Source organism: Portunus trituberculatus, chromosome 46 (assembly GCF_017591435.1).
Source record: "Portunus trituberculatus isolate SZX2019 chromosome 46, ASM1759143v1, whole genome shotgun sequence".
NCBI lineage: Eukaryota > Metazoa > Arthropoda > Malacostraca > Decapoda > Portunidae > Portunus > Portunus trituberculatus.
This window is the reverse complement of record NC_059300.1, coordinates 25,399,177-25,424,632: the sequence shown is the minus strand read 5'-3', so window position 1 is coordinate 25,424,632 and position 25,456 is coordinate 25,399,177. Positions and strand designations below refer to the sequence as shown.

The 25,456-nt window shown below is 36.5% G+C and overlaps 2 protein-coding genes across 7 annotated transcripts in view; one reads left to right on the top strand and one right to left on the bottom strand.

Moving 5' to 3' along the window:
• LOC123520022 (ankyrin repeat and SOCS box protein 12-like) overlaps nucleotides 1-17,546 on the top strand; it is a 33,644-nt gene extending 16,098 nt beyond the window's left edge. For all 6 annotated transcript variants that reach the window (XM_045281834.1, XM_045281835.1, XM_045281837.1 and 3 more), the window contains exons 3-7: nucleotides 10,427-10,548; nucleotides 11,120-11,218; nucleotides 12,395-12,615; nucleotides 12,942-13,075; nucleotides 16,803-17,546. In XM_045281834.1, the coding sequence (XP_045137769.1) occupies nucleotides 10,427-10,548; nucleotides 11,120-11,218; nucleotides 12,395-12,615; nucleotides 12,942-13,075; nucleotides 16,803-16,996 (770 nt within the window). In that variant the 3' untranslated portion in view covers nucleotides 16,997-17,546. The remainder of the gene's footprint in view (nucleotides 1-10,426; nucleotides 10,549-11,119; nucleotides 11,219-12,394; nucleotides 12,616-12,941; nucleotides 13,076-16,802) is intronic.
• A 1,802-nt stretch (nucleotides 17,547-19,348) lies between these two features.
• LOC123520020 (dedicator of cytokinesis protein 7-like) overlaps nucleotides 19,349-25,456 on the bottom strand; it is an 83,631-nt gene continuing 77,523 nt past the window's right edge. The window contains 1 exon segment of the mRNA XM_045281832.1: nucleotides 19,349-19,824. The gene's annotated coding sequence lies outside the window, so the exon portion shown is untranslated.

Genomic DNA, 25,456 nt, shown 5'->3' with positions numbered 1-25,456 from the left:
ATTAAAACTTTTTTTTTTTTTTTTTTTTTTTACGTAGGGAAGAGGGCCAGCCAAGGGCAAAAAAAAAGAAAGTTTGAAAAAGGCCCACTTGAGCTCTGGCTCTACAAAGACTTCAAAAAGTGCCAAAACCGTCAGCCAGAATTAGGGGAGCAAATGCCTCGATACCTCCCTCTTAAAAGAAGACAAGTTGTAAGAATTCGGAAATACAGATGCAGGGAGGGAGTTCCAGAGTTTACCAATGAAAGGGATGAATGATTGAGCGTACTGGTTAACTCTTGCATTAGAGAGTTGGACAGAATAGGGATGACAGGAAGAAGAAAGCCTTGTGCAGCGTGGCTGCAGGAGGAGGGGAGGCATGCAGTTAGCAAGATCAGTAGAACAGTTACCATGAAAATAGCGATAAAATATAGAAAGGGATGCAACATTTCGGCGGTGAGAAAGAGACTGAAGACAGTTAGTCAGAGGAGGGAGTTGATGAGACGAAGAGCTTTCGATTCCACCCTATCAAGCAAAGCTGTGTGACTGGAACCCCCAAACATGCGAAGAGTACTCCATACAGGGACGGATAAGGCCCTTATACAGAGTAAGCAGTTGGAGGGCGAGAAAAACTGTCGGAGACGCCTCAGAACACCTAATTTCATAGAAGCTGTTTTAGCAAGAGATGAGATGTGAAGTTTCCAGTTAAGATTATGAGCAAAGGACAGACCGAGGATATTCATTGTGGAAGAGGAGACAGTTGAGTGTCATTGAAGAAGAGGGATAGTTGTCTGGAAGGTTGTGTCGAGTTGATAGATGGAGGAATTGAGTTTTGAGGCATTGAAAACTACTAGATTTTCTCTGCCCCAATCGGAAATCTTAGAAAGATCGGAAGTCAGGCGTTCCGTGGCGTCCCGCGTGATCTGTTGATTTCCTGAAGGGTTGGACGTCTCTGAAAGAACGTGGAAAGATGTAGGGTGGTATCATCAGCGTAGGAGTGGATAGGGCAAGAAGTTTGGTTAAGAAGGTCATTAATGAATAATAGAAAGAGTGGGTGACAGGACAGAACCCTGAGGAACACCACTATTAATAGGTTTAGGAGAAGAACAGTAGCCGTCTACCACAGCAGCAATAGAGCGGTCGGAAAGGAAACTTGAGATAAAGTTGCAGAGAAGGATAGAAGCCGTAGGAGGGCAGTTTTGAAATCAAAGCTTTATGCCAGACTCTATCAAAAGCTTTTGATATGTCTAACGCAACAGCAAAAGTTTCACCGAAATCTCTAAAAGAGGATGACCAAGACTCAGTAAGGAAAGCCAGAAGATCACCAGTAGAGCGACCTTGACGGAAGCCATACTGGCGATCAGACAGAAGATTGTGAAGTGACAGATGTTTGAGAATCTTCCTATTCAGGATAGATTAAAAACTTTAGACAAGCAAGAGATTAAAGCTATAGGACGGTAGTTTGAGGGGTTAGAACGGTCACCCTTTTTAGGAACAGGCTGAATGTAGGCGAACTTCCAGCAGGAAGGAAAGGTAGAAGTCGATAGACAAAGTTGGAAGAGTTTGGCCAGGCAAGGTGCAAGCACAGAAGCACAGTTTTTGAGAACAATAGGAGGGACCCCATCAGGTCCATAAGCCTTCCGAGGGTTTAGGCCAGCAAGGGCATGGAAAACATCATTACGAAGAATTTTGATTGTAGACATGAAATAGTCAGAGGGAGGAGGAGAGGAGGACAAGCCCAGAATCGTCCAAGGTGGAGTTGTGAGCAAAGGTTTGAGAAAAGAGTTCAGCTTTAGAGACAGAAGAGATGGCAGTGGTGCCATCAGGATGAAATAAAGGAGGAAAGATGAAGAAGTGAAGTTATTTGAGATGTTTTGGCTAGATGCCAGAAGTCACGAGGAGAGTTTGAGTTTGAAAGATTTTGACATTTCCTATTTATGAAAGAGTGTTTGGCAAGTTGAAGAACAGACTTGGCATGATTCCGGGCAGAGATATAAAGTGCATGAGATTCAGGAGATGGAAGGCTCAAGTACCTTTTGTGGGCAACCTCTCTATCATGTATAGCACGAGAACAGGCTGAGTTAAACCAAGGTTTAGAAGGTTTAGGTTGAGAAAAAGAATGAGGAATGTACGCCTCCATGCCAGATACTAACACCTCTGTTATGCGTTCAGCACAAAGAGATGGGTCTCTGACACGGAAGCAATAATCATTCCAGGGAAAATCAGCATAATACCTCCTCAGGTCCCCCAAACTGGCAGAGGCAAAACGCCAGAGGCACCTTCGCTTTGGGGGATCCTGCGGAGGGATTGGATAAATAGGACAAGATACAGAAATGAGATTGTGATCGGAGGAACCCAACGGAGATGATTAGATTATTTTGCATTTTTTTCACTTGGTTATTTGAGGCTACGGTATTCGCTATCTTAGTGTCATCGGCAAACTTAGATATTATACCAGTGACACCCTCATCTATGTCGTTTATATAAACAAGGAATAGAACCGGTCCTAAGACTGATATCCTTGTGGTACTCCGTTAGTTACATTGGTCCATTCGGATGCTTTTCCATTGATTACTACTCTTTGTTTATGATTATTCAGCCAGTTTTCTACCCATTTTAATATGTTGCCTTGAATACAGTGTGATTTTAATTTAAGCAGTAGTCATTTTTGGGGAACTTTATCGAAGGCCTTTTGAAAATCAAGATATATTATATCAACCGCTTTACTCTCATCATACTGATTCAGAATATTGTAAAAGAAGTCTAAGAAGTTCGTTAAACAAGAATGTTTGTTGCGGAAGCCATGTTGCGTGTTTTTAATCTGTTTGTTTTCCTCTAAATGAGTAACAAGTTTATCTCTTATGAGTGTTTCAAGGATTTTGCATACCACTGATGTTAAGCTTATTGACCTGTAATTGGATGGTAAAAATTTACTGCCTTTTTTAAAAATTGGAGTTACGTTAGCTAGTTTCCATTCATCAGGCATTGTACCAGACTGCAGGGATTTATTGAACAGTGAGGAGAGAGGTTTAACTAATTCACTTTTCGCTTCTTTTAAGATGCGGGCCGAGATAGTGTAGGGCCCTGGTGACTTGTTTACTTTGAGCTTATCGATGCATTTAGACACATCTCCTTCAGTTACGATAGTATTTCTGAGGACTTTGTTGTTATTTAGTTGGACTGCTGGTACCTCAGGAATGTTGCTGAGGTCTTCTGCTGTAAAAACTGATGCAAAGAAAGTGTTAAGAATTGTAGTAATTTCCTCCTCGTTGCTAGTGAAATCACCGTTTTCATCTAAAATAGGTCCGATAGTCGAGGCATGTACTCTCTTTTGCCTGATATAGCAATAGAATTCCTTTTTACTTTGACTTGCAACGTGCTTTTCTGTTGACCTTTTGCTCTGTTTAATTAACTTCTTTACCTTTCGCCTTATTTCTGTGAATCTAGTATGCTCAACGCTATTACTAGTAGATTTAAATTTGTTATGGGCTTCCCTCTTGGCGCGCAGGCAATTACGCTATTTGTGGATTCCACCACTTAGGCTTAATATTTTTGATGGGACGGCGTTTCCTCATGGGCATGCATTCTTTCACAATTTTCAGATATTCATTGGTGAAAAATTTCCACTTGACATTAATATCTGTGGTTGTTTGTATGTAACTCCAGTCGATTTGATTAAGAAGTGATCTGAGTTTACAAAAATTAGCTTTTCTGTAGTCAGGGACTATTTCATTGCTTTTGTTTGTCACGTCAGCAATGAAGTTAATATATATTGAAAGGTGATTCCACGATGGTCGCTGTTACTGAAAACCTCACCGACATTTAAATTTTCTACTATATCCTCTTCTGTGGCCAGCACGAGATCAAGCACATGATTTTCACGTGTCGGGCTTTCTACAAACTGAATAAGTGAGGTATTTTTTAAGTTACTGTACAGATCGTGGCTGTGATGAGAGGTGAGTGATTCGCCCCACTTCTTCATAGGAAGATTAAAGTCACCCATGATTACAGCGTCATGTGCATCAATTACTTCACTAATTTGTTCGTAGAGGTCATTATCGGTTTGCACTGTTTGAGCTGAAGGTCTATATATAAGGGATAAAGCAAGTTTCGTACCGTATTTGTTCTTTAATAATATAAATAAAGCATCTACGTTAGTTATAAGAGGCTTTGATAACAGTACTGGGTTGAGACTTGTTTTTACATAAAGTATGATACCTCCTCCATTTTTTGTTACTCTGCTTTTCTCAAACATTGTATAACCGGGAGTTTTATACTCTGCCAAATAGTCTCTGACATCAGTATTCAGCCATGATTCGGTTATGCCGATTATATCATAGTTCTCCGAGAACGCTATTTCTTCTAGGTCTGAAAACTTGTTACGTAATCTACGAGTATTTCCATAATATAATTTAGTGTTACTGAATGCCCGCAAGAGAGAGAGAGAGAGAGAAAGGATACAAGGGACCCGTTTTCTCTCGCTCTAGCCAAGGCCGCTGAACCCAATCAGACGCAAGGCCACATAAACCGATAACATAACATAACATAACATAACATAAATAATAGGATAACAAAGGGCCACCAGGGCCCATCTAGGTTATCCTGTATCAGTCGCACAGCGACCTCGTCATCAGTACTTAAAGATACACTTACAAGTACACAATACATTATATACTAATTCTAAATATTTGGCCCATTAACAGGGCTAAGTCCTGCAGCGAAATCCTCTACAATTTGTGGACCCCATACATGGGGATCATGTCTTGTTTAACTATAGTAAATTTCTTATAAAAACTATCATGCAGTGCTATACATAATTATAAATCTAATAAATTTAAGTGCTCATCTAATCTGTTTTAAACATCGTCAAACTAGTGCTATTTACAACAGTCTCTGGCAATGCATTCCAGAAGTCTACCACCCTATGACTAAAGAAATATTTTCTTATATCTAACCTGCAGCCTTGCTTTCTAATCTTCCTGCCATGATTTCTAGTCCTACTTCCCTCCTCTAAGGTAAAGAAAGATCTCACATCTATGTAGTTTGTATCTGAGAACATTTTAAATAACTCTATCATATCCCTCTTATACATCTCCTCTCAAATGAAAACATGTTTAATTCCTTTAATCTATCTCTATACTCCAGGCGCTTTAATGCTGGTATCATCCTAGTTGCTCTTCTCTGAACTGCTTCTAACATGTTGATATCCTGCCTATAGTGGGGTGACCAGGCCTGTATGCAATACTCTAAATGGGGCCTAACATAGGAATTATATAAGCTACGCACCACTTCCTTACTTTTATAACTAACATTTCTATTTATAAAACCCAGGATCCTATTTGCCCTATTTCTTGCTTCTAAACATTGCTTTGAAAATTTCATAGTCCTGTCTATCACTACTCCTAAATCCTTTCCTTCCTCTACTGCCTCTAGCCAACATCCCTCCATCTCATAGCTAAAGTTTGTGTTGTCTTTACCTAAATGCATAACCTGACACTTTTAGAATTAAACTCCATCTGCCACCTGTCTGCCCATGCTATCAGCCTGTCCAGGTCTCGTTGTATTCTGTAATTGTCCTTTTCACCCTGTACTGCACATGCTATCTTAGTATCATCTGCAAACTTTGATACTTTGCTACTAATTCCTATATCTAAATCGTTAATGTACACCAAGAAAAGAAGAGGTCCTAGCACTGATCCTTGGGGTACCCCACTAACCACTTCCTTCCACTCAGACATTGCCCCATTTAATAGTACTCTCTGTTTCCTATCAGAAAGCCATTCACTAATCCAATCAACTAACCTACCCCCTATCCCATGTAGTCTCAATTTGTACACTAGCCTCCTATGCGGTACCTTATCAAACGCCTTGCTAAAATCTAGATATATAACATCTATGCTATTTCCATCATCTAACTCCTTGGTAATATATGATGATACTACCTCATTCAACCTGTGATATTTTGGTAACCATGACATAAAGAGACTTCTGTTTTTTTGCAGTGCAAAGAGGAAGAGTTGCTTGTGGGCAGAATACCATTTGTACTCACTCGTTTATTGAATATCTAAGTGTAATCAGTATGTGAATACAGGCTATTTTGTGTGTTTCTCACCAAACTTTACTTTTGGAACCCATGATCACGGGATCTTGAGTTCACAAAACTTAAGAAAAAATACACACTACCGAGGAGCACAGACACATACATGCACAAAGCATGAACAATGATACAAAACGCGGGCTGAATGTTCGGGTGGACGCGGGTATCCAAGCGATCACTGCGCATCCTACCGATGGCTCTCCGTATCTTAAAAATATTGTTGTATTTCAAGGTGTAAATTATATGAAATTTTTCGTCACATATAAAAAAAAATTGTATGTTTGGGCGATCATATCTCGAGGTATTACTGTATATATATGTATATATATATATATATATATATATATATATATATATATATATATATATATATATATATATATATATATATATATATATATATATATATATATATATATATATATATATATATATATATATATATATATATATATATATATATATATATATATATATATATATATATATATATATATATATATATATATATATATATATATATATATATATATATATATATATATATATATATATATATATATATATATATATATATATATATATATATATATATATATATATATATATATATATATATATATATATATATATATATATATATATATATATATATATATATATATATATATATATATATATATATATATATATATATATATATATATATATATATATATATATATATATATATATATATATATATATATATATATATATATATATATATATATATATATATATATATATATATATATATATATATATATATATATATATATCACACACACACACAGTGTTCCCTCGCTATTTCGCGGTTCAACTTTCGCGGCTTCACTGTTTCGCGGTTTTTATAGATACTCGTAGATATGTTTCTCGCTATATCACGTGGTCTGTGGTGTCACTTATTAATGCTGTACGTACAATAATTCATTAAGTTGGTGTGTAATAACGACGGCAATGTACGTAAAGCACTGTACATGTATTGTTCGTATACATATGCAGCCTCACCCAACATCTTCCCTTGTTGTATCCAAGGCCCATAGAATAGAAGGTCGACCTACGCACAGCTCTAAGGCCCCGTGTGTGGGAGGCCTAAGGGGAAAAGAGCTGGGGCTAGTGACGTCAGCGGGTTCACCATCAGGGGAGCTTTCTGCCAGGACGTGTCTTTCTTGCACGGAAACATCATGCTCTCCCTCTGCCCGCTGAGCAAATCATACTTACCTGGCACAGGCAACAAGCTTTGTGGAGGCTTCTCTGCCACCTATTACTGCCCCACACCCTCTACTTGCCAGCAAGTCTCTCTCTCTCTCTCAACTGTCAGAGCACTCTTTATCTCTCTTTGACCACTCTCTCTCAACTGTCAGAGCACTCTCTTTCTCTCTTTGTCCATTGTATCATTATCATATTTAATGATCTCAATACTCTTGCTGTTATCAATTATTATTATTATTATTATTCTTACTATCATTAAACTTTTGCTCTGATTATTATTAATACTAATACTGTATAGTGTTGCTGTCTTCGTTATTATTATTATTACTATTACTATTATTATTATTTAATTTTTACGTTACATATATAAGAGGCAATTTATATCTACACAAGTAACTGAATGGGGACCTCTCAATAACTAGACATCAGAAATTTATTTCTCAATAACTAAACATCAGAAATTTACTAATGTCTTAAGGTGCAAAATTACCAGAAAAAAAAATAAATAAAATAATGGTTTTCATTTATCACATACTGCATACTACATATTATATACTACTGATAATTAAAACAGTCACGCACTGCACAACTCGGCATTGTGACCGATGTTGGCGCAGAACAGAGAAAGAATGGGAGAGAGAGAGAAGCACGTGAACACCTACCAGGCAGCTTGCTAACTGAACCAATGTCCCCATTCTGACTACTTGTGAACCCACTGACGCCACGGATGCGCATATTAGACCCATTTTGAATACCTCGTAGGTCGACCTTCTATTCCATGGGCCTTGGTTGTATCTTGCCAGTCTCGAGTAAATGTATTCTTACTGTATAAGGTTTCATAATTAAATAGATTTAAGTAAAATACTGTATATGTAAAGAATAAATACTGTTTACATATTTTAAACATTCTGGTACCCACATACACAATCACCAAAATTCCTGGGGGGGTTAGGGGGCAAATCCTACTTCGTGGTTTTTCACCTTTTGCGGGGGGTTCTGGTATTCATTAACCACGATAAACGAGGGATCACTGTATATATATATATATATATATATATATATATATATATATATATATATATATATATATATATATATATATATATTGTTTTGAACTAGAGGAGTGAGTGGTGCGTTTTGTCCATGAGGCGCTGGTGTATTCAAAGCCTCTCGCTGCGTGATATGGCGGGGCTTTCAAACTTGGAAAAAATTACCTGGATAAAATTTCGTTAAAAGCAAGTTTGGTATTCATTAAACAGGCAGATGGTAGTAAGGAAACCTATGTTGTAGCGAAATTTCGTTGTGTGAACCTTCGTTAGCGGGGTTGCCTGTATATATATATATATATATATATATATATATATATATATATATATATATATATATATATATATATATATATATATATATACAGGCAAGCCCTGCTTAACGAAGGTTCACACAATGAAATTTCGCACAACATAGGTTTCCTTTTACTACCATCTGCTCGTTTAATGAACACCAAACTCGCTTTAACGAAATTTTATCCAGGTAATTTTTCCAAGTTTGAAAGCCCCGCTGTATCACGCATGCCAAGAGGCTTTTGAATACACCAGTGCCTCTCGTGGACAAAACGCGCACCACTCACTCCTCTAGTTCAAAACAATAAGAGCGTCAGCAGCAGCAGCTCGTCTTCCCTCGCTCTACATGCCACCAAAACGCCCTGCAATGTCGCCTACCATTGCTAAGAAGACCAGGAAGTCTCTTACTCTCGAAGTGAAGCTGGATATTATTCACAGACACAAGAGAGGCCAGAAAACTAATAGCATTGTTTCCCACCATAGCTTGACTCCATCTACTGTCTACCATTTTCAAGTCAGCAGACTCTATTAAGAAGGCTGGTGAGATCATATCTTCCTTGCAAGCTAAAAGAACCACCTGAATTCGTGACTCTGCAATGGATAAAATGGAAAGCCTTGTGGAAATGTGGTACATAAGTTTTGTATGCGGTACAATGATGTGTCCTTTGTCTACATTCCACAGGTTGCCAGCTAGCATATTTCCCGCTCCACTCTCCCTCCCTTCATAAATTTAAGATCATCAACATTATAAAGTTACTTACATACATACATTAGTGTACATTATAATAACTTAGTTTTAAATTAAACTGCTTAAATGTTTAACTTCATAATTTTTACTTTCATTAAACCTTTTACTGTACTATGATGCACTCTCATTTTGTTTACTCTCAATGTAAGCTCAAGTCAGGGGTTAAACTTGTTATAATTGGTTCGCTTAACGAAAACTCGCTTAATGAAGGGTTTTTAGGAACGTAACCCCTTCGTTAAGCGGGGGTTGCCTGTATATATATTGTTACACCCAGAATTTGGCCTTCATCAGTAACTGCCTCACCCTGGTTTAGTTCTCCCTAGACTACTACTCCGTCAGTCTGGCACAGCTTTGATCACTGCTTACAGGGGTCGTGTAGCACTATAGAATATTAACATATCCCATAAAGGAAAAGGTGTCCAGCAATAATAAAAGGCTTCTTGGGAATGGAGACACTACTGCCTGGGAGAGAGTATATGTTCTTGAGGAAGTAGAAATCACTTCAGAAAAAAAGCATGCTTTTTTTTTTTTTTTTTGAAGAGAAATTTTCCAGGAAAGCAGTCTAGGAATAAAGTAATGTCTGTCATTAAGGAGGGAGAGATGCTATGTGAATATGTTCATGCAGAGGTGGAAGCTCCTCTGGGAAGAGGAGGTGAAGGGTATAAAAGTGCTTATGGAGGCTTGCTTCAGGGAGAAAAGAGATTCAGAGAAGAATTTCTCATAGGAGAGAAGAGATTCTTTTGGAGATGCCTGTTGAAATTGAGCAAGCATTTTCACAATGTCAGAATGCAATATTGCTACATAATAAGATGCCTTTGAAAAAAAAGAAAGAAACATTTTGTATTTTGAAATTGTCTATGCATGGCAATGCTTTCATTAAGCAAGCAATCATTCTTCTACTTGACATTACATATTATATAAAATCAATAAGTAAACAATAAAATAACTGGTGAAACTTTAATGATCTTTCTACATGCTTTAACACTTATGTGGTGGGTGTGTCTGTGGCAGGGGGAAACCAGGAGTGTGTCCAACTATTAGTAGCAGCAGGAGCCAATATTGAGCTGGAGGATGTGAAGGGCCAGACACCACTCTTTGTGGCTACCTCACAGAGAAAACCCATCATTATGAAGGTTTGGACATATGTATTTTCATACTCTTCAGTATTCAATAAAATAATTCTCCCAGAGTAGTGGCATGAATGGTAGCATTAACAGTCACGACACCCTCTACATACACTTCAGCCACTCATTCTCAAATTATCTAGGAAAAGAAAAAATTTAAAAGTTTGAACTTCAAAAGCCTTCTCAGTCTTATTATCTCATCAACCTCATGGAAGAACTTGACACCTCCAACATTCAATATGAAATAGTTATTCTCAGTAAACTTTTAACACATTGTCCAATAATTATATCTACATTTCTTCCCAAACTGTTCCAAGTAAACACAGCAAGGACTTCCAGATTTCCCCTCCCTTAAAGGTATAATCACTCCAGTGGTGAATCTTTCAAAGCTTTGCTTATTATTCTCTCCATCTCTCACGTATACTGATAAGTTAAACTTATATATATATATATATATATATATATATATATATATATATATATATATATATATATATATATATATATATATATATATATAAATAAATATATAAACAATTCATCCACATTTTTAAACTATTCATTGCCTGAATATTTTCAGACTTTGTTAGAAGTTGGTGCCAACCCTGAGGGCAGCAAGAAGAATCGCTGCTCTCCGCTTCTCGTGGCTGTGCGTGATGGGTTCACAGAGGGTGTCAGGGTGAGACTCACCTACCCACATGCAGCTCCTTCATAACACTTCAGTGTAAAGATTATCCACATTACAAGCTACAAAAACACTCACACCACAAGAAAAGGAACACAACACAACTATACTACACTGCACCCCCAAGGCTTCCTCAGAAAGTAATAAACAAATTCTGTATGAAAAATCAATTGACTTAACTATATCTTCATACATAGTATTTCATATTCCCCAGACTACCAGCTTTATAGTCTGGTGTGAGATCAAAATCACCATTACAAGGCATTTCTGGCCTGTTGCATGGATTAAACAAGTGTCACAACACCAGGTTCTGCCCTTCCTCAGATGCCTCTACCTCCTGCGTAACTTACGTAACTCAGTGCAGGGCACAAATAGGCACATAAACAAATGAGGTTACCACTTGCTTTCTATCTGCCATCAAGTAAGAAATAGTGCTCCAACTTGCTGCAAAAGAATCACCAGCCACTTTCTAGAATGAAATAGCTGTTCCAAAGGATAAATGGCTATGATATTCTATGACCTACTGCCCTCCCGAAACAAGAACAAAACCACCCATGTTAATAGAATATCACATCCTTCTGCTGAACAGTACCATACATAGCCTCCCACACAAGACAAATTAATGCCACTGTACACAGCAAGACCTGGGGAGGGAGTAGATGTCACTGCACAAAAAAATAACTTATAATCTTCTGAGTCTAAAGCAAGACAACCCTTAATATATTTAGTATTTATACAAGATCTAAAGCAAAAAAAACAAAAACAAAACAAAACTAGCATTTAACAAACACAAAAAGATATGAAAATAAATAAATAAAATAAAATATATACAAAAATAAATAAATAAATAAATAAATGCACACACAGAAACACACAGCCTGTAGACAGTCACTGCTATGCCAAGCATCTGGCCAATATCACAACAGCCAGGGAGTTGTTTCATATCATATCAAAACAAATGGGGCACAAAAACAACAGGCAGGCTATCAAGAGACACCTAATCTAAATACAGTAATAAGTAGGAGCATGTTGTAGTAGCAAAATAAGCTAAAGTAAGTAGGAATTATCTAAGTATCTAACTGTATTCCCACCATTTTCATTTCTATAATGAATGAACATATAAATATACATGAAGGTAACACTATTAACCACTTTTTTTTTTTTCATCAGCTCCTCCTGAGGCATGGGGCTGACCCTGAACCCTTTGAGCAGATCTGTACCTGTGTTCCTGGCTGGCCACTACACCATGCTGTGGTATATGCCCACTTCCCATGTTTCCTAGAGCTGGTGAAGGGTGGTGCCATTACCAACCTCTCTTTACTGACCAATCAAATTTGCTCCAAGATAGTGGCACGACTTTCCATCCCTCATGCTATCCTCAAATATGCCAAGTAAGACACTTAACCCTTTGCTGTTATTCTTTACATAAACGTAGAAAGATATAGTATGAATGTCTAAGGAAAAAGGAGTACAATAGTAGAAAATATATCTCAAATGATTTCAATAAAGAGAATAATGTAACTATTATCTATCATAATAATCATACCTGAAGATAATTAAATTTCATGATCTATAAAGAATATTTTATATCTTCATGAAACCTGATACTAACATTTGTGCACAACCAAAACTTCATCTTTCTAGTATCCTTCTATTATCCAGGAAGTGAGAAAGTGCATTGCTGATTTACTTTTAAATTTGATTTTGTTGTGTGTAGGGAAAGGCCAGAATTTGTGTCCCTCTACCATGAGAGTGGTGGAAATTTGTGGCAGCTGAATGCAGGAGGCATCACTGGCTCTGAGGAATCCACAGAGAACTCCCCAGCAAAGGAATGGTTGAAGGCATTGCTGGGTGAGTATTTTTGTAACTGCACATATGCATAATCTCACTTATAAATCATGTAACAAAATTAAAAGGAACTGATCCATGGATATATTTAGGGTATATACAACTCCCTTTCGTTAACTCCTTGAAATGACTCATGCTTAAAAGTACATAATTCTGTTCAGTAAACTAGTGCAGTAATACCTCGGCTTATGAATTTAATTAGTTCCCAATCCGGGCTCGTAACTTGAAAAATTCCTAAGTTGAAGCAATATTTCCCATAAGAAATAACTAAGAACTCATTAATTCACTTCAACCCTCCAAAAAATCATCCAAACCTACCTAAGTAACATTTTAATGTCTATAATAATTAATGTAACAATATGCAGATATGATAAATAGATTAATAAATGTAAATATTGATGTAATAAATGATCCACGAGAGACCTTAAACGCATCAGCCTGCTCGGTCCAGCTCTCACCCTCCTGCTCAGCTTGCTCTCTGCACAAGTCACTAAAAATGGCACTGGCTTTCTCACAAATGATTGTTTCAGTAATCATGTCACCTGCTATTTCTTTTTCTTTTATACACAATAACAGAAGCCTTTCCATCTCATCATGAATACCTGTTCTTTTCTTGGACAAAATGGTTACACCTTGCGAAGGTTTCACTGACTTTAACACATCTTTCTGTTTGAGAATTGCACAAATTGTTGAAGAGGGTTTGCCATGCTGCCAAGACAAATCAATCACATGCACACCAGTCTCATGTTTTTTAATGATTTCCAGCTTTGTTTCGATACTATAATCCGTTCATCCAAAGAATCCAGGCTGAAACTGCTAGTTCGGTTGGCAGCCCTGCCCACCCCTGCCGCCACTAAACCTTCCCGACACTTAAATTTTCTTCAAGTACATTTATTTTTCTTCACTTAACTCAATAGATATATAAGTTTATAGTTTGAAGAAAAATAAATGTACTTGAAGAAAACTGAAGTGTCGGGAAGGTTTAGTGGTGGCGGGGGTGGGCAGGGCTGCCAACCGAACTAGCAGTTTTGGCCTGGATTCTTTAGATGAACGGACTATAATTACATTACGTTTCTTCTTATCATCACTTGCACTACCACTTGATTTCTTAGAGGTCATAATTATCAGTGCCACTGCCATAGATTAACGACATCTAGCATACCTGGGATCAGTGTCACCGCCGTAAATTCACAGTGGCAACCTAAAATAAAATTCTAGTATGTTTATTTGTCAAAATAACGATATAAAAAACACACTACGTGTACTCCAAACTCCACCCTAGGCACTGAATGTGTTAGTTTGTTGGTATGCTCCTTGACTGGCTCCAGCGGCAATCACGTTAGAGAATGTACAACCACCGTAAGAAGGAGTCATGGTGCTCCACCATGGGTTGAGTGACGACCAGATTTTCTCTGAGTTACTTGCCTTTGATAATGATGGAATGTTATCAGATGTGTCTGATGATGATTCAGTACATGACAAAGACTATGGCAAACACAGCTGAAAATATGCAAACACATATGAGGAAGCCCACTCTTTGTCAGCCAAGCGGAGGTGTGGTAAAAATATACCAACCACTACTAAAGGCGTTTTCAGTAGCGGCGCGGCTGGGGGCAAACGGAGTCAAACGGAGGCAAGTTTTCGCAAACGCGAGCAAACGCCTTTCCAAAGCGTTTGCTCGCTTACAAACGCTTTTAGCCAATCAGCGTGGAGCAACCCCATCAACCTCATGGAATGAGATCAAGGAGTTACATTTCGAATAAAACTGAATAGTTAGATGTATGTTAGGCCATAGAAGTGGGTACTGTAGATGTAGATTTACGTTTACATATTGTGCGGCATACTGGAGAGAACCGATATAAAAAATACGGCGTTAAATAAATTAAGGAGCTGGTGGTAGCTGGTGACATGTCGCATCTATTCGTCCTTGTTGTGGGTGTTGTCCGATTCCATACTTCTAGTCGTGACTTCAATACAATAATGGAGTTACTTTTCTATTATTAGGTGAAAAAATGATAATATTTTTGCAAATCCTTATATCATAAAGTAATGAATGATGGTAAAAATAGATTATCTGCTCATTATTGACGTAATTCAATTATATAGGTGTCAGAAAACCGCAGCCATACATCTACAATGGAACACCTTCAAAACAAGCCCGGGTAGATCAAACCACTTCCAGGACTGAAGACCTCTTGTTTTTTATGAGTATTGTGCTGCTCGGCCCTCGGCATATACAAATGATGAAACACTGGTGACCTATAATACTCCCCATCAAGGAATAAATCTCCAAACTCTTCCACTATGCTGCTGTGTTTACGTCTTGACCACAGTGCTGGAGCAGGGGACTGATGTGTACGATAACTTCTCCCAGGGATTGAGATCACAGTGACACGGTCATCTGGCACCACCGACGGTGTCCTCAGCACTGTCCTGTTCAGCGTGAAGTCAAACATGTTTGGCCTTGCGGTGACGCTACTGAAAACGCCTTAACATACGAGTAGCCTACCTACGTGTGATGACTTTTTTTTACTTTTTTACTTTCTAAGACACCTTTTTGCATGCTTTCATCATTTTTACATGATTTAGGATTACTTTAATGCGTAAAAAAAATATATGCAAAATTGGCCGGCACTACGGGTTGGATTAAGATTAAAGTGGCTGGCATCCCGTGGGTTAAAGCAAAATAAAGCACATAATAACACAAATAAAGAAGCACAGCACGAGAGATAAGAGAGAGTGATGTTTACATGAGAGGCGCCGAGAACTGAACGAGTGAGGTGCGCATAGGATTATGTGGTACTGTACGAACAATGCAGTTTGTGCTGTCAGCATCATGATGAATATTTGTAACTTGGATTTTTAATCATAAGTAGAGTCAAGAAATTAGCAGTTTGATTTAAGACTGTCATTATAATGTACACAAATGTATGTATGTAAGTAACTTTATAATGTTCATGATCTTAAATTTATGAAGGGAGGGAGAGTGGAGTGGGAAATACGCTAGCTGGCAACCTGTGGAATGTAAACAAAGGGCGCATCATTGTACCGCATACAAAACTTATGTACCACATTTCCATAAGGCTTTCCATTTTATCCATTGCAGAGTCACGAGTTCAGGTGGTTCTATTAGCTTGCAAGGAAGATATAGTCTCACCAGCCTTCTTAATATAGTATGCAGACTTAAAAACAGTAGAGATAGTAGATGGAGTCAAGCCATAGTGGTGAGCAATGCTATTAGTTTTCTTACCACTCTCGTGTCTGTGAATAATATCCAGCTTCACTTCAAGAGTAAGAGACTTCCTGGTCTTCTTAGCAATGCTAGGCGACATTGCAGGGTGTTTTGGTGGCATGTTGAGTGAGGGAAGATGAGCTGCTGCTGACGCTGTTATAGTTTTGAACTAAGGAGAGTGAGCGGTGCACGTTTTGTCCACGAGAGGCGCTGGTGTATTCAAAAGCCTGTCGGCTTGTGTCATATGGTGAGGCTTTCAAACTTAGAAAAAATGACCTGGATAAAATTTCGTTAAAGCGAGTTTGGTGTTTGTTAAACAAGCAGATAGTAGTAAAATGAAACGTTTGTTGTAGCGAAATTTCGTTGTGTGAGCCTTCGTTAAGCGGGGGTTGCCTGTATACACACACACACACACACACACACACACCTATCTAAGTTCCCCTAATACTCATACATACCACAATACCAATGAAACATAGTACCTCACCTCTTCCCCAGGGACGCCACTCAGCCTAAAGTCTCAGTGCCGCATTGCAATCCGGCGGCTGCTTGGACGACATCGACTGGCTCACCTTGCTTCTCTTGATGTACCCTCCTGTCTCACTTCCTTCCTGAATTATGATGAGTTTTCTCAGTATTTACAAAAACCTAAGAAAGAAAAAAATGTACAAAGTCATATTTCAGAAGAATAGTCTTTACCTCTGTTCAACAGATGTAATGCAATAAATAACTTGCTGGAAAGCATTCCTATTCAATCAGTGTGCTTACTGTAATTCTTTCAGTCAGTACTTCAATTGGTGAAATGTATGTACAATTAGGTATATCTTTCAAAGCAATATTTTCCTAAAATCAGAATCAAGAATATATGTTCATAAGTAAATTTTCCATTGTTTTCTTTTTAAGCAATTTGACAAATACTAACATGCAGATTGAAAATTTGCTACAAAAAAAAACTTATTTACTTAGAATGCTTATTTTTTATCAATCTTGCTAGAATCATTTAAGATATAGGTCAGCAAATCCAGCAAACTAAAAACAAAATGTGTAGCAATAGAACTAACATTCAGCATACCTAAGGAATGTTGGCTGCTGATCTCCATGACATCATCTGAGGCATCGCTACACAACACCTTGTCCTCCTTTTATATATAAAGTAATATTTTCTAGTCACTTTTATCTATGAAAATGCTTTATGTGTTATATCAGGAATTTATAAATGTATAAAGATGTCACTTGAAATTGCATGCTCAATTATTGTCCTTTGGAATCATGATGATGTGAGTGTAAGTATGAAGGCTCACTACACCATGAAATAATTTGAGCTTTCTGTATTTTCTTTACTTTAAGCCTAGATTCTTGTGTGATATGCAATTCAAAGCATAAATATAATGACTGCTCTTTTATATGTATAGAAGGTAAAGAAAAAAAATCATTGTAGGACATCATGAAGAGGTTAGATTACATGAAAAAAAAAAAAAGTGAAGATAATGAAATGTTTATGAATAAAACAGATGCTTTGGAAGGCATTTTTGTCAAGAGAAAGGGCAAAGTAGTAAAGCATCTTAAAAAAAATAAAATAAAAATAAATAAGTAAAAAAACTGAATACAATTAAGTAAAATAAATACATATAATCAATCAATCAATAAAGGTTTAATATAAGGTTTAATATGAAAAAAATAAATGCATGAGCATGATACAGTAACTTTAACTTTAGCCAACCATTAAGAAGGAGTCAAAATACCAGACAACAAGTTGGTCAAGCAAAAGCCTTCATAATGTCCTCCTATGCTGTGTGGAGGAAAAGTGCTAAATCTAACCTTGAATCAACTAACCACTTTCAGAAATGTCAGGATAAAATCAACATTACAAAAACTGGTAAAATTTTATTAAGTTTTAAGCTATCAGTTTTATAAAGATAAAAAGAAATAATATATGCATTTTATACTAAATAAAGCTCTTTTCCTTAATTACTTACATTTAGGAATAACTGGCAGATCCAGTAAGTTTCTATATCCTATTCAGCACCTACTTAGTAAAAACATCACTGCATAGCACCTACTGCCTTACTGAAGTAAACACAGCAGGAACATGTCCAACTATCAATAATGGACTAGACTTCTTAATGTAAGAACACACAAACACACACAATCACACATATAAATACAAAATGTGGTTATAAAATGTTAAAAATGATTGCACCTTTTTTGTGACAGGCAATGAATACTGCACTGCAAAAATATGTGTAAAATCTAAGAGCTATTTTGGTCCGGAAAACTAGCTTTGGATTCATTTTAATGTAATGCTCTATGCTAGAACATGTATTATATGCCCCTAAAATATTCAGCAATACAATAATACTGTGTAGAAAGCTTCTGCTGTAGAAGAGGCTTTTGAGAGATCACATATGAAGGTTAGAGTGGGAGGGAGACAGATGTTGTCACCATGAGCAAGCCATCTCCCTACCATTGCAGGAAGGGGGTACACAAGCATCTGCTGAGGCTAGTGCTGAGGAAGTAGCACTGCAATGGCTACCTTCAATGAAGAGGTGGAACAGCTGTTTGTTGACCAAGAGGGGCAATATCAACTATAATGAGTTTGTCCACCTAGTCCTCAGTGTTATCCTCCCTTCTATCACATTAGTGTGTAGGAAGTAACAACTGTGCACTCATACAGTATTTTCATCTGCTCCTTATTAAGTTTCCTTGAAAACTACATCCATTCAATATTGGAAATATAGTGATGATGTTACTAGAGTGAAGTTAACCAGGCACCTAGAATTGTGGGACAGAACAACAAATCAATGCTGTCAACTGGAATGTCATGGGTCATTCCACACACAATTAAAATGCATGTGTAGCATGGCAGATCTATATAATCTACAGCATTCATGTAAAACACACACACACACACACACACACACACACACACACACACACACACACACACACACACATTGATATATATATATATATATATATATATATATATATATATATATATATATATATATATATATATATATATATATATATATATATATATATATATATATATATATATATATATATATATATATATATATATATATATATATATCAATTACATGGCACTTGTAAATCTAAAAAGTATCTGTATTGTGGGAGAGAAAGGAAAATATAAGTTGGAAGTTTTCTTCCAACCCTTCAATGCAGGAATCAAAACTTTTAGGATTCAATGGAGTGGTTAGATCCATGTTCTTCTTTAGGATACTATGGATACATGTATTTTTCTAGTGTATAATGAGCCAATCCTTCAGTGGTGTGGAAATTTTATGATACTTATAAGTAGGCATATATTTGTCTAACGGGGACTGGCAAGGATGACGGCATCATGATTGAATTAATTTTCATGGAGCGTTGTGGATCGATGCTTCAAGTTCCTCAGAAAGTGGACTGTTGGGTGAGAGGCTGGACGAAATGGTCGTGGACAAACACACACCAGAGGAGCGGTTTGGCAGTCCTGTCTGTTAATCACTGCAACCAAAAGAGAGAAAGAAGAAAAAAAGGAATGAGTATGTAGAGAAAATAGTGAAATAACAAACATACTATCTACTCTACTATTATCTCAACTGAGCTAGACAAATAACATTAGTGTGTTAGAAATTAATAAATAGTAGTGCTATCTAATGTAACAATAGTATAAAAGTTTTCCATGCTAAAAAAAATTGATAAGTAGAAAAATAAATAAAACAAACACTTAAATAAATAGAAATACTCATAGCTATATGATCATACTCATATAAAATTCAGTTGGAAACAGTTCATCAATTCATTTTTCTACAACTCAAATGAAAATATTTATCATCACTGCTACTATTAAAACAAAAACATGTAGTTATACTAATAATGCAAATCTCTTTGATAAAGTGGACTTTAGAAATTACATCATAATTCTCTATTTTGGTAATAGCAACACTACTGGTGATGAGGCAGTATTCATCATTGACACACACAGAAAAATTATTAGTATGACTCAGCACACACACACAAGACTGGCTGGGTGACCAGCAGGCCATCGAGGTGAATTACACACACACACACACACACACACACACACACACACACACACACAGGAAGAGGAAGAGATTACATCTAAATGCAGGTATGAGACCAGGGAAAGAATGCAAGAAGAGGATGAATATGTTGATGAGGGAGGGGGCATTCGGAGGTTTTGATACGGCAAACACTGCCCTACATAAGAAAGTGTTAACGATTGAAAGAAAATTGGATAAATGGATTAAGGAGAGTATGGGAATTAAAGAGAACGAAGAACAGGAAAAAGTTTCAGAACTTGAAAGAAAGGATAAAAAGAGTGCAAGAAAACGAAGCTAGGCTATGAGCAGAAAACGAGGAACTGAAAAAGGAACTAGCTAAGTACAAGAAACAGATGGAAGAAGGACTCGGTAAACCCAAGAAAAAAAAAAGAGGATCTGAAAGATCTAGTATACATAGAAGAGGAAAGAGTACAGGACGTGATTAAGAAAGAAGTACAGGCATGGAGAGTCCAAGATAAGAAAGACAAGGATAATTTTCAGGAAGTGATCCAGGAACAGTTAAAAGAAAGAGATGAGAATATGGCAAAACCAAATGATAGGAGTCCTTAAGGAAAAAGAAAATCTAGTAAGGGAAATTGCAGAAAAGAAAAAGTGTAATCACATTTGGTCTGAAAGAAAAAAAATGTAAAATATAGAACAAGAAGGGAAAAAGAGGAAATTAAATCAGTCAAAGACCTACAAAAGAATCTAAATGACAAGGATAGACAGAACTTAGAGGAGGAGGTAGAAGAAATCCAGAGAATGGGACCATATCAAGAAGGAACAGTGAGACCAATTAAGATACTACTAAAATCACAAGCAGCAACAGAAGAAATACTATACACTTAATCCTCAGCTATCGAAATATATAATAGCAAATAACCGCGCCAATATATATATATATATATATATATAATTGATCTTGGCGGGAAGGCGATTTTGGCCAATGAGCACTCAGATATCCCATGAAGTCATGGCTGGGCGCGCGATAGGAGGCATCTGATGTCGCGATAATGAAATTTTAGCAGCTTTTCATGGGTGCGTGATAGCAATAAAAATAGCTGAAGTCGCGATATATTGACTGTATAGAACAACAAAACTCAGAGAAACAGAAGGTTGCATAATATATATATATATATATATATATATATATATATATATATATATATATATATATATATATATATATATATATATATATATATATATATATATATATATATATATATATATATATAAATAGAAATGAGGAAGAAAGGAAGAGACACAACTAACTGGTGGCAGAAGCAAGGGAAAAAAATAATGAAAGGTCAGAGGAGAAGTAATTTTTTTTTGAGAATTCTACGAGACAGGATAAAAAAAAGATGGTATATAAAAGAGAAGGAAGAGAAAAAAATGGAGCAAGTTTAACTAAAGGTGATAAGAGCAAGAGATTAAAAAAGATGTATACGAACATAGATGGGGTTTTATCAAGTAAATTAGAATTAAGAGATTACATAAAGAAAGAAGAACCAGATATTGTATGCCTGGCTGAAACAAAATTAAATGAGGCAATAAAAATAGACATGGATAATAGGTATAATATATGGAGGAGAGACAGAGTGGGTAAAGGAGGAGGAGGAGTCATGATGATGTTAAGGAAAGAGATGGTGGTAAACCAAGTGGAGTGTGGGGAAGGAAAAGCAGAAGTACTGTATATTAAGATACATATTAATAAAAAGAGTTAACAATCATTGGAACATATGTGCCACCAGAAACAAATTCATGGACCAATCAAGAATATAAAGACATGATAGATGACACAATAAGGAGTCTAATGTGAGTCATTAAAGAAAGGAGAAAAGTGATATTAGTAGATTTCAATTGTAAAGAAGTGTACTGGGAAAATTATGAAAGTGGTATGGGGAAAGAAGCCTGGAGAGAAAGATTCCTGAATCTAATTATAGATAATATGATGGACCAAAGAGTAAAGGAAAACACAAGATTCAGAGGAAACAACAAGCCGGCGAGATTGGACCTGGTTTTTACAAGGGGTATACAAATGAACGATGATATAAGATATAAGTGCCCATTGGGAAAGAGTGACCATGTAATATTAGAAATGGATATAGAAGAGGGAAAGGAAGATAGAGAAGAATCATACAAAGGAGACCAATTAAACTACAGAAAGGCTGATATTGAGAACCTCAAGAACTATTTCAAAAACGTTAACTGGGAGAAGATGGAAAACTCAGAGAGGGTGCAAGAGAAATGTAACTTATTTTTGGAAATATACAAAACAGGAGTCAGGGAATATGTCCCGAAATATAGACTTAAAGAAGAAGGAAAGAAAGATTGGTTTAACGCAAGGTGTGCTAAGGCAAAGGAGAAAAGAGATGGAGCATGGAAAATGTGGAGGAGAAATAGAAATCCAGAAAATAAGGAAAACTTCAAGGCAGTGAGAAATGAATATCCTAAGGTGAGGAAGGAAGAGGAAAGGAAATATGAAAAGGACATTGTCAAAAAATGTAAGGAACAACCGAAATTGTTCTACAGATTCATAAATGGAAAAATAAGACAAAAAGAAACAATAGAAGGGTTAAAAGGAGAGAATGGGATGGTGGAAGACCCAAAAAGTATGGCAGACTGTTAAATTGTAAATTTCAGGAGGTCTTTACTAAGGAATCCAAATTTGAAAGACTACAGGATAATAGAGAGACAGTCTATATGAAAGATATCAAAGTAACCAAGCTTGAAATAAAAGAGTTGATGACAGAATTAGATGAAGAGAAGGCAATGGGACCGGATGAAGTCTCAGGCAGAATACTAAAAGAATGTAGGGAAGAACTAGCAAGTCCTATATACATCATAAAATGAAACAGTACCAGTACAATGGAAAAGAGATGAGGTAGTTCCCATATATAAGAAAGGAAGGAAGGAAGAACCTTTAAATTACAGACCAGTATAACTAACTAGTGTAATATGCAAGATCTGTGAAAGAGTAATAAAGAAACAATGGATCGAGTTCTTTGAAGACAACAAATTATTATGAAATAGACAATTTGGTTTTAGAAAAGATCGGTCGTGTGTAACAAATTTACTGAGTTTCTACTCTAGAATAGTTGATAGAGTACAAGAGAGAGAGGGATGGATTGACTGTATTTATTTGGATTTAAAAAAGGTGTTTGATAAAGTGCCACATGCAAGATTACGTGGAAGTTAGAGGAGAAGGGTGGCTTAAAAGGAAGCACATTGAGATGGATGGAAAATTATTTGAGGGGGAGAGAAATAAGGACGGTAGTCAAAGATATGAAGTCTAAGTGGAGAGCAGTAGACAGCGGAGTGCCACAAGGGTCAGTATTGGTGCCAATACTTTTCCTCATATATATAAACGACATGCCAGAGGGAGTGAACAGCTACATAAATCTGTTTGCGGACAATGCGAAACTATGCAGAGTTATAAAGCAAAAAGAGGATTGTGAAATACTGCAGGAAGACCTAAATAAGATCTGGAAATGGAGTAAAATGTGGGAGATGGAATTCAATGTAGACAAAAGCCATGTCATGGATATAGGAAAGAGTGAAAGACGACCAGTGGGAATCTATAAGATGGGAGATGGAGTAGAAGTAGAGAAAGTAAAAAAGGAAATGGACTTGGGAGTGACAATGGAAGAAAACAATCAACCGGTGAGCCATATTGATAGAATTTTCAGAGAGACATATAATTTGCTAAGGAATATTGGATTAGCATTTCCCTACAAGGACAAAGAAAAGATGAGGAAATGGGACCGATCGCGATCTGCTATGTAGGTGCCTTCAACCGCCAGATGGGTTAATTATTTCACAGCAAGTTTGTCAACTGGAACGTACTTTTCTGCACGTTTTGTAAATATTAAATGGTTTAATAAAATAGTTATAGTCTTTCTAAGAATGTACTCGTGGCATATAAGCTAAAAAAGTGGAAATGTTTATATATATGTCGAGCGCTCTTCTTTACCATCTCCATTTCTGGGACAAAAAATAGAAAAGATCATTAATAGGTAAAACGTAGTTTTAATGCCTTTTTCTTTCCATAAAAATTAATATAAATTATATTCATACAGAAAATCACAACAATTTATAGTCTTAAGAAATTAACAGTATAGAGGATATTGTCTGACATGCACCGAGATTGTTCTATCGAAACGTAAACAAATCTAGCGTGTTAAGAGACATCGCCACACTCGCTACACAACGACTTCACTATGGATAACACTATGGATATTAGTGAGGATGAACTTAGAAAATGGACAGTGCCAACTCTGAGAAACTTTCTGAGATCAAAAGGCATACCAAGTTCGCTTGTTGTGATTCAGTTAGGAAAATTCAGTTTCGGTAATGTTGGCCAGGTTATTTCGGCACAGACTCAAAAATTGTTTTTTTATAAATGCTATTCAGTGATATTTGCTCACGCTTTTGAGTGGAGCATTATCCTATGCAGAAACTGTGACAATTTTGTGATAAGGTATATATGTACTATTAGACTTGCAAAAAATATTTTGATGGGACACTGGTACATCCATACTTTGCACCATTAGGAACATATATTTGCATATTTTTATGTCATTTTCAATCAGACACATAGATAAATAACCAAACGTTTATATTATGAGGTATGTAGGCATGAATATCTGTATATATATTTTTTTAATAGGACTTCCACAAGAGCGACAGTTCGGCGCAATAGGCAGGACCAACTTGTGAATTAAACCAGCTGGCGAACAATGAAAACTACACAGATAGCGATTGGTGCCATTGATAAGTACTATAATAAGACCCAGACTGGAATATGCAGGAGTTGTGTGGACCCCCCATAAAAAGAAACACATAAGGAAGTTGGAGAGACTACAAAAAATGGCTACAAGAATGGTTCCAGAATTTGAAGGGATGACATATGAGGAGAGACTAAAGGCTATGGATCTATCAACCTTGGAACAGAGAAGGGAGAGAGGGGATCTGATACAAGTTTATGAATTGATTAACGGAATGGATCAAGTGGATAATGAGAAACTGATCCTGAGAGAAGAATATGACATTTGAAGCACAAGATCGCATAGTAAA